Raw genomic sequence first — 17354 nt, forward strand, 5'->3', positions numbered from 1 at the left:
ACGGCCTACGTACATCAACTGTATTCGACTCGGGAAAGGTTCCTTTTATGTATATGATCTTTAGCTGTTTTCTCCATCAATCTCTGTATGATGTTGTGTTTTTGGGTAAAATAGGTTGTTTGTTAAGTTGTTCTGGTCTCAAAACACTCATCGGTTTTTTTTCTGTCGGGCAACACATTTATCACAATATCATCGCGTATCATATAACATATGTTAGTGAATGTAGTAGATGTTTTGTTAAAGCAATCTTTATCAAAATTAGTTCTATACGACCAATAGATTCACAATTTGTGTATCCATCCTTATGAAACAAGAATTTTGCAAGAACCGGAAATGGAAACAATCGAACAGCTTGAACCAGCGCAGTAGCACCGTTTTCTTCAATACCTTCACGTCTATCCACTTCCGCTAATCGAAACATTGTACAGCAAATGCATACTAACCTGGTGTTTTGGGGGACAAAACAAAAACAAAAATAAAGCTTCCGGGAAAATCTATTGCCTTACCTACATCATGCGTGACGTTTTTCCAGCAATGTGCATGCAGAATGACGCGAACGTTTTTTTTTTGCCGAAAATGCACTGGATCAATGTCACGAGCATGTGAAAGGAAGCGAAAAACAAATCGAAAACCATCATCCATAATCGACCAAATGTATACTAATTGTGTTGTTTTTCTTTTTCTCTGTTCACGCGCACCATTCGCTCACAGGACCGGCCGGGCGCAGTTTGGTCGAAATTCAGCACATATCCGGCGCGAATATACAGATCTCGAAGAAGGGCATCTTTGCGCCGGGCACGCGCAACCGGATCGTCACCATCACCGGTCAGCCGAACGCGATCAACGTGGCGCAGTATCTAATAGAGGAGCGCATCAGCCAGGAGGAGACGAAGCGGGCCTGCCAGACGGCCAATGCTGCGGCCACCAACAAAACATCCGCCGCCTCCGTCGCTACCGTGACGCAATAGGGGTGCCGGACGGCATTAGGAGCAGCAGCAGCACCAGCAGCAGCCGCTTCTAGCCTAGCAGCTTACGCTAGTCCGCCCAAAAGCCGCCTACAGTCCGCGATCGACGAATTTAAGGCGAACATTCATCTGTACGTAGCGCATCCTTCAATCTGAAATCGCGATCAATGTGTGTGTTAGACAGCAGCAAAACTAAGCAAAGGTGTTAAAGTAGGAAAAGACGAGTTTAGCTAGTGGAAGCTGGAGTATAGTGATAGTATCTGCAAAAACCGGAAAAAAGGAAGACATACTAGTAGATACGTGTTACGGTTCAGTTACAAACCACACGACATCACAAAAGAGGCGTTATACGGTAACGAAAGGCTTTACGAGTAAAGCATTAGCTATTAAACGAACCGTTCCGTGTGTACGATGGTGGTTGGAGTACGTTCTCCAACAAAAAAAAGCATTGGTGGCATGTACAACACGGTATAGCCATCAAATCAGCAAAAGACGCTCGCAAAAGATCCGGTTTTTGTTGTGGGATAATGTTTTTTTTCTTGTTTTTTTTAAAAGGATTGTTTATTGTTACTCGTACATCGTTTCATCGTACTTTGTTGTTAATTTTAATTCATGCACAGTGGAACCCCAAAGTTCGTTCGGGTTTCCGTTTCCCGTTTCATTTCTGAGGCCCTTAAATAGTTCCCAAACACGGCTTCACAGCTTCTGTTTGGTAAACGTGAAACGTTACAAGGCAAAAAAACCGGACATCGGTTAGTGGGAAAACTCGTGACAAACGTAGAGCGGAAAGCTACATTTATCAAATGAAATGATTTCGCATTGTGATAAGCGGAAATGCAATGAAGGAAATGGTTTAGGCAAAACGAAAAAAGAAAGGCAGATCGCTTAGATAAAAAAACCAAATTTTGGGGTAGTACACACAAACACACATTCACATACACGTACACAAACTATTGCATATTACGTTTTGTAGGGGGAAAAAATGGCGGATGCAATAATGCATGATTGTTATTTTTACTAGATAAATTGAAATCCATGTTTGTTATCGTCGAGCGATATAATCATCAGACGACACAAACAAAAGAGGGGAAAACAAAGGAAAATCACACAGAAATCACATGTGCATCCATTTACCAGAACCACACACATAAACACCCACTCATGTATAGAAAATTTTAACGAAACATCATACACCATAAACTAAGAAAAAATGGTGTCGAAAGAATCTAACATAGTAAAACAAAAACACAGTTAAACTAATGAAACAAAGTTATATAAAAAAATGAACGTTACTGATACATAAACAACATCACACACATACACACTAAAGAAACGAAAAAAGAGAGTGTAAGCATAAAGGCATAGAGAGCATGTTAAGTTCGTTGGTAGGATTAATGTTTCATTTTTTTAAAAGAAAAACAAACCCCCGATATAGCGTAAGCCATTTTAATGCAGCAGTTAAACAATGTTACCCTTGTTCGTTTTCGTAGCAGATAACCTAGAACCGTGTTGCTAAGTGGAATAAGAACACAAAAATTCTGCAACCCTTTTTCGTGGCAATGCATCACAGCGATGGGGTAGTGAAGCCCATTTGTGCGGAGGTTTGATGTTTTCCTTTCCTTAGCAATCCTTTATCAATTGTAAATGCCATGATGCCAGTCAGTCATACAACCCATATGCCGTTAAACAATACCAAAAAAGCTTCATCGTTGCTAGTTCAACAACACCAACTACATTGACATCAACCGCATCAGACAATGGTTCCAGTTAGTTTTGTTTTTCTTTTTTAATTTACAATATTTTTGTTTTTTTTAATGTTACTTGCGGCCACAAAATGGACCGGCACTATTCGATTGTTAGACGTGGCCATAGTCATACTAACCGATCATCATCTTAGCACTAAAACCTGCGTTTGCTAGTGTTTATCCACATCCACAGCAAAATGGGGCAAATTTTTAATTTGTAGTTATATACGGTGTACTTTTTACGTTCTCATATCTCGTTCTAACAAAAACATATGGTAGAACGCTCCAAAGGAACGCGTCGGGAAATGTGGAATATTATGGTGAAAATAGACAGAGACAAGCTAGCAAAAAAAATGCTTTACAGTTAGCCGAACATTCGGATTGGATTGGCACAATATTTAGTCGGGACATTATTCTAATGGATTAGTTTTATTGAGTATAAAGTTTTATTTTCTTGTTTGTAACTGTGCAACATATGCAAACTCTGTTAAACGGATAAAATTGGAAAGTGTTTAAACGGGACCCTCCCCGGGGGTATATTGGTAGGCTAAATATGTAATAAGGTATCTGTAAAAAAAAAACAAAACGATTATTGTGGTTTGGTTGATAAAGTTATGGCATGCACAATTCATGTTTTCAACCATCATGTTTTGTTCGGTTCAATCATTTGCTTCAACACAGTTTTGCTCGTGTGTTAGCAAAAAGTTTGCAGTACACAGTAACAAGGGCCAGGCCTAAGAATTCATTTCTTTTAAATAGCTGTACGTTTCGTTATGCTTTCCAATGTTACCTTGTTTAGTTTATTAGTAGCCCAGCGAATATGTGTATGACCTGGAACGCAAAACGTTTAAAATATCGCTGCTGAATGTTCTTCCACTTATGGATGTCCGGTGTGCAATATTGCAATTCTTTAGAAGCAAAAAATGGTTGAAATGGCAATTTAGTACCCTTTTTCTTTTGTACGACGTTATTTCAGATGTTTTGTTTATTTACACTTCACGTCACAGATGTTTTATCACGTTCGTTCCACTCTCGGGGGATGGAAATTCATCCCAAAAATAGTTTTACTTATGTTAGTGCGCTAAAACTTAGCTGTTTTTTCGGGGGGAAAGAAAGAGCAAAATAAGAAAAGGTAAAGGAAAAAGCCCACTCTTGTGAGAAGGAAAAACACAACCAAAAAAGACGACTAACAAATACCCCGAGATCCGTGTGGGACAAACTGACGAGTATTGGGAAATGTGAAAACTCATAGCACTGAACAACTTCAAGGATGAAAGACAAATATCAATGTTAATGTTTGATAAGAAGAGAAACAAAAAAGGCAAAAGGATAAGAAAGCAAACAAAAAGAATGAGCATAAAAGGATAATTGAGCAGACTGTAGCAAAACACTTGCATAAAAACAGTAACCTACAAACACACACACACACACACACACACACACAAAAGACACGTCGAATTTTATGTGCCAGGCCATTCAACTTAGCGATAAGACTGTGTTGGGGCCACCTTCCAGTATGAGTGCCGTCTTCGACAAACCACCGCCCCCGGGGAAGCCGAAGCCTTGCATATCCTTGTTGCACCTTGTCTTTCTGCCTTTTTTGTTTCTTCATTTTGCCTTTCTTCCTTGAAGGCTGTGAATTTCTCTTTTCTGTTTTTCGTTTCTGTTTTGCACTATTTAAATTTGCAAATGTACTTTCAACTTTCTTTCTTGCAAACGCACGATCGGAGGGATATTTTAGTGTTTTAAAAATGCGAACCCTCCTAAATTGAATGGACAGTAGGGATGGCAAAAACACCGGAACGGAAACGGGTACAAGAGTGGTTTTCTTTTTTGCTTTTGGTGAACACAGAGGATGGAGCGAGCGATATGGTGGGATCTGTTGTGGAACATTATATAAATAACGAATAATTTTAGGTACATTAATCCATTTAAAGTGTTCCAATACACGTACCCACACACACACCCACACATACACGTCAGATGTTAAAAAATGATGTAATTATTAGCAACATTTAATTCTTTATTCAGTTACCATGAAACCGGCAGGATGCCTCGAAACGGGGAAGAATATAAAACACAGTCACAGTATGAATGTGTGCAATGTATGTGGGAAGGAAGTATGTATGTACGTTCCGTAAGCGTGTGATAGTTTTGTAAAGCGTTTTTGACGGGTTCTTTTATTTTCATGTGTGATTTGCACCGATTTGCGGACGAAATCGATAAGCGTAATACGTTCAGCATCACACACAATGTGGTTTAGTTTCGAAACATAACGTAGTCAATCAGTCGTCCGAATGTTGAGGGCAGAACTAGAGCGGGAATTTATTAAAGGTTTAAAGGAAACGGCTAACCTTTCATTATCACAACACCATTTAGCACGTTCACAATGATAGCACGTACACCCACACACAAACATAGACATTATATTGCATGCATACACTCGTACCATCTACTACTACTACTCTACTGTGTTATGTTTTATTCAAAGTTTATCTATATTTATAGTGAAAATGAAAGCCGACAGAAGTAGATACGCCTAGATACAACTACACACAACACAAACAAAAACAAGAGTTAAAAAATAAATGCGAACATAAAACTACATAAACAGGCTAGAGAATGAAGCATGGGTAGAGAAAATCGTGTGGTGCAATAAAAGATGAAAAAACAAATGCGAAAAGTGGTAAAACGAAATCGAAAGTGTGTAGTAGAAAATTAACAAATTGAATTACCACAGGGAACGGTGATTGTGACATAATGCAATGGATTCGTAATGTTACCGTTAAATGACTGGAAATGTATGCACGAGTGTAGTGTAGAATCAAACGGCAACAGAAACAACAACAAAGGAGATAAAACAGTAGACAAGACAAGTGTGTAGGATAGGTGAAACGAATCACAACATTAAATGCGTGGGGCAAAAACCGATAAGAAAGGTTTTATGGATGAAAAATAGGAGAAAATACATGGAACATTACAAGAGATAACTGAATGTGGGACAACTTATGTTCCAGTAAGTGTTTTTTTTTGTCGTATGTTGGAGTTTATTAAAAGGGGTAGTATTTTGTTTTATCTTTTGATTCTTATTTGATTTATTCCTTTTTTAGGTTATTTCTATAAATGTTGTTTTCTTATATTTTTTATTATTTTCTTCTCTTTCTATTTTGTACAACTTAGGTAATTATAATATTATTTCATTACTAATTTTAATTTGTTTTTATTTTTAGCTCATTTCATTAACATCCCGATCCCAAAAAGTGTAATGCAACCATGCGTGTAAAAAGCTAAGGATCGCCATGAAAGAGGTAGCCGGGAAATGAAGAATTAATTTAGCAATCGATAGTACAACACACCGGTCGAAGGGAAGGAAGCCTGTTTGCTGTTTTGGATGTATTCTGCCTGGAATACAAAACCAAAAAGTCTGTAAAAAAGGAACAATGTCTAGAGAGCCGATTATGTCTAACGTTGTGATGGTAGATAAATCTATTGCTGTTACTTGTTGAATGGATAACTTAAACACGACATACACACACACACACTCCGGTGTACAGGAGCGTAAGGGTTTGCTAAGCGATATCAGATGAGATAAGAAGAGCGTAAAAATATGATCAACATGATGTGTTTGGTAAATTACGTTTCATCAGTTGTTGCGTTAGTGTGCGTTTGAAACTGTTGTATTTTGCGTTTGTTTTGTAATTTGTACTTTCGAGGGTCACCGCAAAATTATGTACCTACTGAAGCAGAAGGCTGATGAATGCTTCTACCCATTTGTCGGTAATGCAAAAATGTTGTAAAGAAATGTTCATGTTATCCAGCCAGACCGTTAAACCAGTCTTCAGACATTAAGTCACATTTAGGTCACGTAATGGAGGCGCATTATGATGCTCCCTGTAAGAAATTATTGAAAAAAATCTATCATGCAGCTAGTTTTTTTTCCATAAATCATAAGACAGACGCATGATGTAAGAGATGTTACACTTAGGAAATTATAGAAAACCAAATGCTATTCTACGAATTTTATCCTGCACATAGCCACGCACACCTTCCTCTTTTACTGTGGTGTGGTCCTCTCCCCCTTTTTGCTAGACAAGAAAAAGAAACCTAAAACAATACAACCACTTGAACGTAAAGAACTGTGCAATAGAAGCAAAAACAAAAGGCACAAACGAAATGAAAAAAAAACACAGTTCCAAAAACCCTTTAAACATTGACCGTTAATGGTTAGCGAGCGATTAGCTAAGAAGCGAACACAAGTGGTTACAAGCGTTGTGAAACAAACAAAAAAGTATTTAAATAATTAAATATTGCAAAAAAAAACTAAAACTAACAAAAAAAACAAAGAAATGAAAACGTCAAACAAACGACAAACAAATCAAATTAAAGCATGCAACTAGCAACAAGCACGAAGATCGTTAGTTACAAAAGGCAGTGTATACAAAGAGTGTGCGCATACAATTAACCGATTACCAATACGCGTCCGTTACAGTAGAAGACAAGGTTAAGGTACGAAAGTTTATAGAAAGATATTTTTCTAAGAAAGCAAACAGAAACATAAACACTGTAGAATTAACGACACGTCACTTAAGCATGGAAGCCGTAGAAGGGGGTGCAAAATTGCATTGTGTTGTTGTGCCGTGTATATGTGTACGGTGCGCCAAAAAACTGTTATTTACTGTAACTAGCGAGCTAGTGAGCATGAAGACAAAGGGACAAGCGAAAGATTGAACCGTATGTTTGTATTGCATTCTTTCTAAATCTTCTCTTTCTACCATGAAACTCGACGAACTCGGTGAGCAAAGTGTGGGTGCGAAAAACAAAAGAAGAGAACGGGAGAGAGACAACAAAAAATCACATTTAAATAGAATCCTCTTAAAATGTTTCTTGTAGTAACTATTGATACATTGGTAGACTGAAAAAGGATAATTGTTTAAGTCGATGAAGGAAAGCAACTAGGGAAATTGGGCAACGTTAGGAAACAAATAATTTTTATTTCCACTAAACACACACTAACATTAACACACATTATAAGGTTAAAAAACTTCTATCCGATTGTTGTTAAAGATGGATAAAGTTTTAGTTCAAATGGCCGTTAGCCGCAGCACGATGTCGATGTGCGTATAGGCGACGAACCCGTTTTTTAAATTTCGTTTAAAATGTAAATTTTTCATTCTAAACCAAATTGCATGCATGATAGTACGCGTACATAAACACACTGTAAAGTCCATTTTACTTCTTCTTCCAGTTTGCTGCAGAGTGATAAGATGCATTAAATTGTGCCACAAGCAATGCAATGCAAATTGTTACACGCATACTAACAATGGCGCACAGCGAAAACCTTTGCGAACACAAAACCAATGGCATCACAAGTGGTCTCCATGTTTCTCAATACTATGCACACTACCATACTACCACCATGTTTACCGATAGAAATTATATACGCAGTGCTACTATGCTACTAAAGAACAAACTTTTCCATACCCTTCATTCAACCTTTTTGCAAAACACCATTTTTCCTCACCGTGCCCACATTTTACGAAGTTTTACTAGTCAGTCTAGTATTAATTGTTCTGTTTTGTTCTACAATCATCGATAACGATGCGAAGAGAATATTTTGCGTAGAGAATATGCATTATTTAGTAGCAGTATAGAAACTATAATTCGTTAAAATTTTTCAAAGAATATGAAAATTGTTTTAAAAACAATGCGTTTGAGAAATTTCTTCATCAATCTACCTTGTTTAATAATTTGTTTTCGTATAGAAAATGTTCTCTCAAAGTAAATGCGTTTAATAAAAATCAACTTCAACACAAAAAAATTAAAACAAAAACTAATTAACTATCTCAAAATAAAACAACTCTCGCGTTGTTTACATATGATAGCTGAAGAAAAAAAACACGAATTCATCCAATAACGAAAGGCAAAGCGTAAAAGATGCGAGATCAAAACCAAAACTAGCGTAATGAAACTCTAAATACCATAACAATTCAATGATAGACAATATTTTCAGCAAAACTTTAACAAGCACAACCTCTCTCTCTCACTCTCTTTCTCTCCCCTCCTACCCAATCCCCTACCACACGAAACAAAAAGGGAAAATCGTTGTAAGATAGAGAATTATATAAAAACCTGCTAATGGAACTACAGTAAATAGAACGTTCTTATAAAACAATGCCCTTGGAAGGGAATGCGTTCCCCCGTTCGGGTAACCTTTTAACACCATTTCCTATCATCATTGACACATCTAACGTCTAAGGCACAGTTAAACATCTTCACACGTTTTCTCACGTTCTCTTCTAAACTTACACTAAAACCACGCATACATAAAAAACAAGAAAATTGAAACCATTTAAAAAATGGTTATCGACTGTCCCTGTTTATTGCTGTTGTGTTAAAGAAAAGCTTTTAGGTTTTTTTATATAACTCTCACTAGTCCATTTGTTGCGGTTTATATTCGTAAGTTTTACCAAAACAAAAAAAAAACAAAACAAGATGAACAGATAAAAACGCCTTGCGTTTGTTTTGTTTGTATTATTCCTTATCAACTAGCAAACAGGTCTTTTCTTATAGTTGTTAAGATATAGCAAAAACTAGGAAACAAATTTCACGATAATCCACACACAAACATAAAAACCATGGTTAGTTTTACATTCTGTCTTACTACCGCAGTATAAGATGGCCAACTGTCGATTGCTTGAACCGTCGTCGCCCCGGGGGGGATTTCTTAAAAAGGGAACTAGTAAGATTATATTGTTGTTTTGTGAAATGTCTGTTCAGAAAAAAATACAAACCAGACGGAACAAAAACAAGGGGAACTTGTTCCGACAGTTTATAGAGCGTATAGTGTGTAATGGAAGTATTAAAAAGAAATTAATAAAAAGAAAATGCAACCAAAAAAACACTTATGTGACACCGTAGAATAGGATGCAATAAAGTGTTAAAACCGTGCAACCATATGACAAGAAATGGTGAACCGAAAAGTTAGTGCCAGGATTATAAGCGAAAATGGTTGAATGGTAAAAGAAAAAAATACCAAAACACAGAACAGCAAAAAAAACAAATTTAAAGTGAATAGATAGTGTCAAGAGAATTGTTTATAGTGCGAAAGAGTGAAAACAAAACAAAAAAATATATATGAAAATAAAGTGAAATGAAACTAATGAACGAACAAATCAAACCGTGCAAACCGCGTGGAAATGGAACGGATGACAAAATGTAAAAAGAAAAAAAACATGAAACAAAAATAACATTGTCAGGATATACGGGCCGATTACAGCGTTTACGTCCTGTGCGTGTTAAAATTCGCAACAACAAAAAAACGGCAAATTTAGTACATCTTCTAATCCTAGCCAGTAAGGCAGGGCAGGCAGGGTTCCCGTTTGGAAGTAGATGGATACAAGCTTTACCTCGTTTCACTACCACAAAACTATCCATTCGCATCTTGTGGGCCAGTTTGTTTGCATGAAGGCCGCATTTTTTCATGAACTAACTCAAAGCAAAACACAACTATCACGTTCATTGTGATCAATATGGTTCAGCGCTGGTAGCGGCCATGATTCGATTTTACTTTTTCCAACTGCCCTTCTTTGTGAGGGGGTAACACTCCGGTACACTACATGCACACGCTGGAAATAAGAAGAAAAAAACAGGTAAAGCAAGACATAGTAAAACAAACAAAAAAACAAACGCAGCTGTGTATGTTAGAAATTGATAAAGTAAAAAAAAATCTCAAGCAAACAAAAAGTTCAAAATATCTCAATATATAAAGGAGTATGTAACAGCAAAACAAAAAAAAACCTAATCCGTCAAAATATTAACAAAAAAAATACAACTCACACACAATACAAGCAGCAGCAACATTTTTTCTATTAACTGTGCAGATAATGGAAATTGAGCAGTAGAAAAGAAAAGGACAAACAGAAATATATTGCAAAGTTCATATTTTTACACATAAAGGTGGTCACATAAAGACATGGAGGAAAATTATAAATGAAAAAAGGAAAAACAGAAACAAATCGCAAGCCAACACATACGTTAAAACATCCAATTACAAAGATCAAGCAAAAAGATCAACTAAACAGTTCTACAACACTACACAGAATTCTTTACGCTATTTCAAACACTAGAAACAAACAAACAAAAACAGTTATCGTAAAAAAAACAAATATGAACGAGAAGGACGAAAACACATCCATTACCCACACACACACACATAAACACATTTAAAACTAGTTAAATATAAATAATAAAAGGTAATAAAATAGGCAAGGAAAGCTATTAAAGAAGGTGGTAAGAGCAGAAATGAAACAAGAACAAGTGAAAAAAAAACAAAACAAAAATGGTAAAACCTTTTTCCTTTGCCATTCGATGAAATCATCGGAAATACACATACACATATATTTAGCAGAGTGAGCGTTAACCGATCGGATATCCACCATTCGGTCGGAATTATAGTTCAATTATTATAGAATGAAAAGGGGCGAATCATGGAAAAAGTAAAAAACAAAACAAAAACACTTACACACAGTCCTCCCTCTCACGGGAAGGGAACGATGGGGAAATGGGAATTAGGAATGGAATAATTCAAAAGTTCAATAAAAAAAAATACAACCAAACTTTAACGTAAGAGAGCATTTACATTAAAATTTGATTAATTTTAGAACAATGGCGCAGGAAGTGGAAACAGAGGGGAAAGCCGAAACGAATAAACGGCCCGGCAAAGGCTCTAATAGGGATTGAAATGTAGTGTGTTTGTCATTGCAAATTAGGAGAAATTTATTAAGTGTACGCCAACATCGGGCCTATCGGGCGGACAGGCAGGGAAGAGATGCGATATCGAGTACAGGACACATGGTACCGGGTAATGTAACTGGAACACAGGCCCAGGGGAGCAAAGCGCCAACGGCTCCTTTCCAAAAAACCGTACTAAAAAACAAAAACTATGTTTGCGTGTAATTACGTTCGTGCCACCCTTGTGTCGAATGTGTTTTTCCCGTTTGATATTTATTTTCACTGAGTTTAAGAGACAAATAAAGAATGATCAGACAGAATAACATGGCTGCGGTGTAAATTGTTTTATTGTGGAGACTGGTTTACATCATCGTCTGTCATCAAATATATCACAAATTGTGCAATTTTTGGTTTTATTTCGAAAAAGGCCACGCACGCGTGGGGCCACGCAAGAGATAAAGAAAATCTAAGGGATCATTCAATTATTACGGGACAATGCGAGGGGTGACGAGGGGTTTACTGCCATCCCTAGGGGTGGATCTAATTTATGTTAAATAACATAAAATAGAATTCTTCTTAAATTCTAAATGGATTTTTAATGCATGCCTGAAAAAAGCTCGCTATGTAACGCATGATCGATAGGGTAAGCAGGACGAAATGTTGTTTATGGTTGATTTTTGATTGCTCCGACTCGTTTCTTCCGTAAAAAATCCAAACGTCCGCTAAAACCAAAAACGATTTTTCAACACTAAGAGAGCATCCATGGAGGGAGGTAACACTCGGTTCCATCAGATGATGATCTAGTATTGGTGATCGATAGTATGGGAGTATCTAATTAAGGGGAAATAATCGCTCATCTCCCTCAATTCATTGGAGCAATAGTAAAGGCCGACGGATTACCTTCAATGATAACATGCGAAAAAGAGAGCACCATATGAATCGCTAAGCTGGCGAAACGGTCTATCTGAAGATGATCTAGTATTGGTGATCGATAGTATGAGAGTATCCGATGAAGGGGAAATGATCTCTCATCTCTCTCAGTCCTTTGAAGCCATAGTAGAGGCTGACGGATTACCTTCAACGATAACAGGCGGAAAAGAGAGCGCCGTATGAAGGACTAAGCTGGTGACAGGTAGTTTATGTTACCTCTTTGCTTGGATGTTCTGTTGTTAGTAATTTCGAATGATGAAACTGGCCATTTGTCAAGGCAAGGATGTCAAACCAATGCAACTTTCTGGCAGATCTGACCACCGCGGACGTGTTTTCTATATTTTGGAAATGTAAACATACTTTTTTATACATTTTAATTATGTATGAAACATTAAGTAAAATTTCGCAAAATGTAAAATTGTAAAATGTTCTTTATAATTTTCAAGATGTTACTGTCATACGATCGTTTAAAATAACGACAGATGAAACGTATCCAGCAGGTCCATTAGCATAGAAAAAGCTGTTATAAAACCTTTTTTTTATGTTTTGTGACCGGTGTTAGGGGTGCGTAGATAAAATTACCTATAAAACAGACAAGGGATGCCTCCAACCGTTACGTTTTGTTACAATAGGGTGGAAGGGTTTGCTACCCCCTTTTGCGTTACGTTATAATTGAATCATCCCTACAAGCCTAAAAGTATTCAATTTGCAAGTTACCGGATTACTTTTTAAAAGTTTTTAGGAAACCATGTTGGAATGAAACTTTGCTCGAAGGTATAAACAATAAATTAACTATTTTGTTTCAACTCCTTTCAGCAAGAAACTATTCATATATTCTTAATAAATTAATCTTTCTGTTTTTGTTTTCTTTCGCATCGAATAATTCATACACAATCTACTCACGTTAAACGAGTTTAACCGTTCCATTGTTTTATCGTTTATACGAAACGCTCTTTACGCAGGAGGACCTTTTATGTGCAATTTATATAAAAATTGATATAATATTTTATCACTCTAAAATAAAACTCAATCCCAATACAGATAAATTGTTAATTAACCTGATAAAAAGGAAAAGACAATAAAATATGCTATTCTTGATCGTTGTAATACATTTTTTTCGTGATCGTGATATTTGCATGACCGAAAATGAGAAATTGCTTCCTCTTAATTTGTGTGATATAATATATGAAACAACACGCAGCAGCATGTTTTTATTTGATGATGAATTTGTTTTCACTTTTCACTGCAAAAAAAAACATTCCCCTGGTCATCAATTACTTCATAATTTATTCGGTGAATTAGTCTTCCATTCTCAAACCCAAACTACTGAACAACGTGATAAGTGCATTTAGAGTTTCTCTGCGTTCTTCTGTGATATAAATTTAAGTACGTTCTAAACAATTCATATCAGGCACGTGTTTCTTTATTGTTTCGAATTCATCAACGAAAAACTCAGTTGAAATACATTGGTTTTGATTCAATTTCGTTAAAAAAAATCGTTAAAAGAGGAACTGAATAGAGGAATTGACTGTAGAATTAATAGAGTGTACTTGTGAAATAAAATTCACGCAAATAGCTTAAACTTAATCACCGAAGCAACGAAACATTCCTAGTAAAAACTTAATTGTTAATTCACACCAGCGAAACTAGCCACTCCATCTACGGATATTACTTTTTTACGATTCCCACGCAACGTAATCTTCATCGGAAGTCCACCATCTGGCTGAAGGGTAACATTGGCCGGTTCAAATCTGACCCTCTTGGGAATGGTAGTCTCAAACTCGAACCGTGACAGCATCAGTACGAGCCCAATTTTCGACAACATTATTCCTTGCCGTAGTCCTGCAAAATAAAAAACACGGTGCTTCATTAGTATGTTGTTCGAAGGATGAAGAATTAAAAATTTCTACCTACCAATACAATTGCGAGGCCCCAGGCCGAATGGGTAGTAAGCATCCGTATCATAATTCGGCTCCTGCTCATCAAACCGCTCAGGGGAGTAATCGTCCGCATCGGGGAAATATTTATCATCCATCCCGATACCGAGCAGTGGTATAATCACCTGTGTCCCTGCCCGCACAACAATGTCACTGTCCGGTACGCGATAGTCCTGTGTACAGACACGATTTAATATCGGCAAACCAGGATACTTGCGAAGCGTTTCCTTCACACACAGATCCAAATATCTTAGTTCCCGTAGGCTCTCGTAGCTAATGACACCACCGTACCGTTCCAGCACGGAGTCGATTTCTTGCCGTGCTTTGGCCATCGCTTCCACGTTATGCGTTAGCTCGTGCAGTGTGAACGAGATGAGACCGATCGAAGTATCGGCACCGGCCACGTAAAAGAGAAACACATTTGCCGCACACTGTGCGATCGTTAAGCGATCTTCGTTCGCTGTCTCGCGCCGCAAATCGATCAGCAGCTGGATGAAGTCTTTGCGGCCCGCTTGCGGATTACGCTCCCGGTGTTCAATCTGCCCCGTGACGACGTCCATCGCAAAGCGACGCATCTCAGGCGGCAACGAACTTAGGCCGGTGATTTTCAGCAACCCCGGACACACAAACACACCAGCCGAACGGATGTTGTTCATGAAGCTGTTCGGATTGTTAACGTCATGCAAGACCTTGATGAATGGATCGCTCGGATCACGCAAACAGTTCGTCTCGAATCCAAAGAACACGGAAGCAATCACATCCAGTACGTAGCGCGAAGCAATATCCCGCATATCTACCACACGACCTTCGTCGGCCATCGGTTCCAACAGGTCCAACAGCTTATGGCTAACGTCCAGAAACGTGGGCATCATCTGGCGCAATTGGCCCGATGTGAACGTCGGCGTAAGTTTCGCCCGCAACCGCTTCCAGCGTGCACCCGGCAGGGCAAACAGATTGGCCGACATGGGATCCCGATGTTCGTCACAAAACACACCCCGATCATGAAAGTAATGGAAATCGCTCACCATCATACGCTTGGCAAGATGGGCATCGCGCACTAGTATGGCCGGCCGGAAGAAAAGATACACCCCGACGAGCCGTTCCGTGCTACGATCATACAGTTGATTGACGGCCACTCCGAACGATTCACGTTTTTCGGCAAGTGCTCGCAAATTGCCGTATGGAATTTCAGGTCGCAGATGAACCAACCCGTGACGGGCCCAGTACGAATAGACATACCGAAGGCCAAGATAGAGCGCTACCGCGAACAAACCAAACGTGTACAGAAACATCATTTCTTACCAACCGTCACGTTTGCTACTTTTAGATAGACTGATCTTCATCATACACGATCGGTATGCTTTTATGCTTGGATTTTCTGCTTGGATGCAATAGGATGACGTGCAATAATTTTGTACAAAAACGTTTGAGGGAGAAAGTAAAGTTCACTACCAGGGCACACTTCATTCTCTATCTCTGGCACATGTAGGATCGGTTATCTTGACTAATCTAACCAGTCGTGTGTCTGTGTGTTCAACGCTGGAAATGTTAATTTAAGAACCACACGCAAGGAAGGAATAGAGACAAGAATATTCTTGTCACCAATCTGAGGCAATCGGAGTACATTGCTGTAAGAAGATCTTTCCAAACTTTTTGGATTGGACAATTTTATAAATTTACACCTCATATACAACTTTCTAAGAAGCTAGTTTATCCGGAATACCTGTTGGATAGTTACGACTATTGTTTCGTTTAATATATTGTTACAAACAGCAATTGACCATGTAAGAATAAAAACAACTTTTGGATACAATTAGAAGAGATCAAAGGGCTATCATTTTCAACGTTAACCATTTTCGAAGCATTTTTAAGCTTAATGCTTTAAATTAAATTTGTCAAATATATTTTTTCTTTTGTTTGGAGAATTATTGATTCAATTAAAACACATAAAATTACAGCCGAAGCCGTAATCATTAATTATAAAATAAAAATACATAAAAAAGATAAAATGGTTTTTATCATTTTCATTTCAAGGTTACCCATTTTCGACGCATTTTTAATCTCAATGTTTTTAATAAAGTTTTTTACATTTTTTGTTTATTGTTTTGACAATTATTGCTCAACTTTGTTTACCTTATTTAGGAAAAACAAATTAAAGTTTCTTTCCTTTTAAAGGAAAACAAATTAAACTTTCGTTTTTCTTATTATTAACAAAACTTTTGCGTTTTAATAAATATTGAATAATAATATTAGTAGGAGAGGTATTTTCATTTTCAATTAACAAAAGTTAATTTGGTTCTAATTATTTTTTTTTTTAATTTAAATTTAAACGTTACACTTTCTTCTTTAATAATTTATTTTTTGTTTTAATTCTTTTTTCCAAATTTCTTCCTATGAAAATATATTCCCAAAATTTCATAGTTGTTTTCCAATATTTCTTAAAATTTCTGTTCAATTTTCTCTACTACCTTCAATATATTACGGAAAATATATTTTAAATTGCGCGTTTCGTTTCAATGACGTTCACAGCGTTCACACGTGTGACACTGCTGAAGTTGTGACTGGTACCAGGAGCACAGAGGTGCTGCCTTCATTACCAGGCGCTATTTAACCAGCCCAGTACAGTGGTTAGCAAGCGATCTGTTATTAGTTCCTTTTGTTGGTAGAATCATATTCCATGGAAAATTTCAAAATAACAGTGTGTCTTAAATTAGGTTCAAAGGATGAAATTTAATGAGAATAATAACGACGTTGTTTTGAATGACATTCTTTCTTGACGTACACTAAATAATATTTTTTGAGCAACACGTGAAACTGTCTAACAACAGTAAGCCATTTTGCATTTTACTTACCATCCCCTGCATGTACAAGAACATAAAACACTGGTCACCAACAAGTACAATAGCCAAAGAAGAAGCAGTTTTCACGATGGCCGCCACCGCAACCGTGCGCATTTCGGCTTGTTCTGCTTTACAAATCTTAGGAGCACAGTGTACGTAGCAGTCAACACGCACAAACGTCTGCGCAACCGCCAAAGGTTTAGCGCA

At 37.4% G+C, this 17354-nt stretch overlaps 2 protein-coding genes across 18 annotated transcripts in view; one reads left to right on the top strand and one right to left on the bottom strand.

Moving 5' to 3' along the window:
* The window catches only part of LOC125763695 (RNA-binding protein Pasilla), a 97264-nt gene extending 85501 nt beyond the window's left edge, over positions 1-11763 (top strand). For 16 of the 17 annotated variants that reach the window (XM_049427072.1, XM_049427073.1, XM_049427071.1 and 13 more), the window contains one exon: positions 712-11763. In XM_049427072.1, the coding sequence (XP_049283029.1) occupies positions 712-968 (257 nt within the window). In that variant the 3' untranslated portion in view covers positions 969-11763. The remainder of the gene's footprint in view (positions 1-711) is intronic. The other variant, XR_007418393.1, reaches the window with a different exon arrangement.
* A 1904-nt stretch (positions 11764-13667) lies between these two features.
* Positions 13668-15680, bottom strand: LOC125764821 (cytochrome P450 6d3-like). Its single transcript, XM_049429425.1, has 2 exons — positions 14285-15680; positions 13668-14212 (listed from the first exon to the last, which is right to left on the bottom strand). The coding sequence occupies exons 1-2, from the start codon at positions 15600-15602 to the stop codon at positions 13998-14000; spliced, it is 1533 nt and encodes a 510-aa protein (XP_049285382.1). The 5' UTR covers positions 15603-15680; the 3' UTR covers positions 13668-13997.
* Between the last annotated feature and the right edge of the window lie 1674 nt (positions 15681-17354).

The sequence above is a fragment of the Anopheles funestus genome, chromosome 2RL (assembly GCF_943734845.2).
Source record: "Anopheles funestus chromosome 2RL, idAnoFuneDA-416_04, whole genome shotgun sequence".
NCBI classification, from domain to species: Eukaryota; Metazoa; Arthropoda; class Insecta; order Diptera; family Culicidae; genus Anopheles; species Anopheles funestus.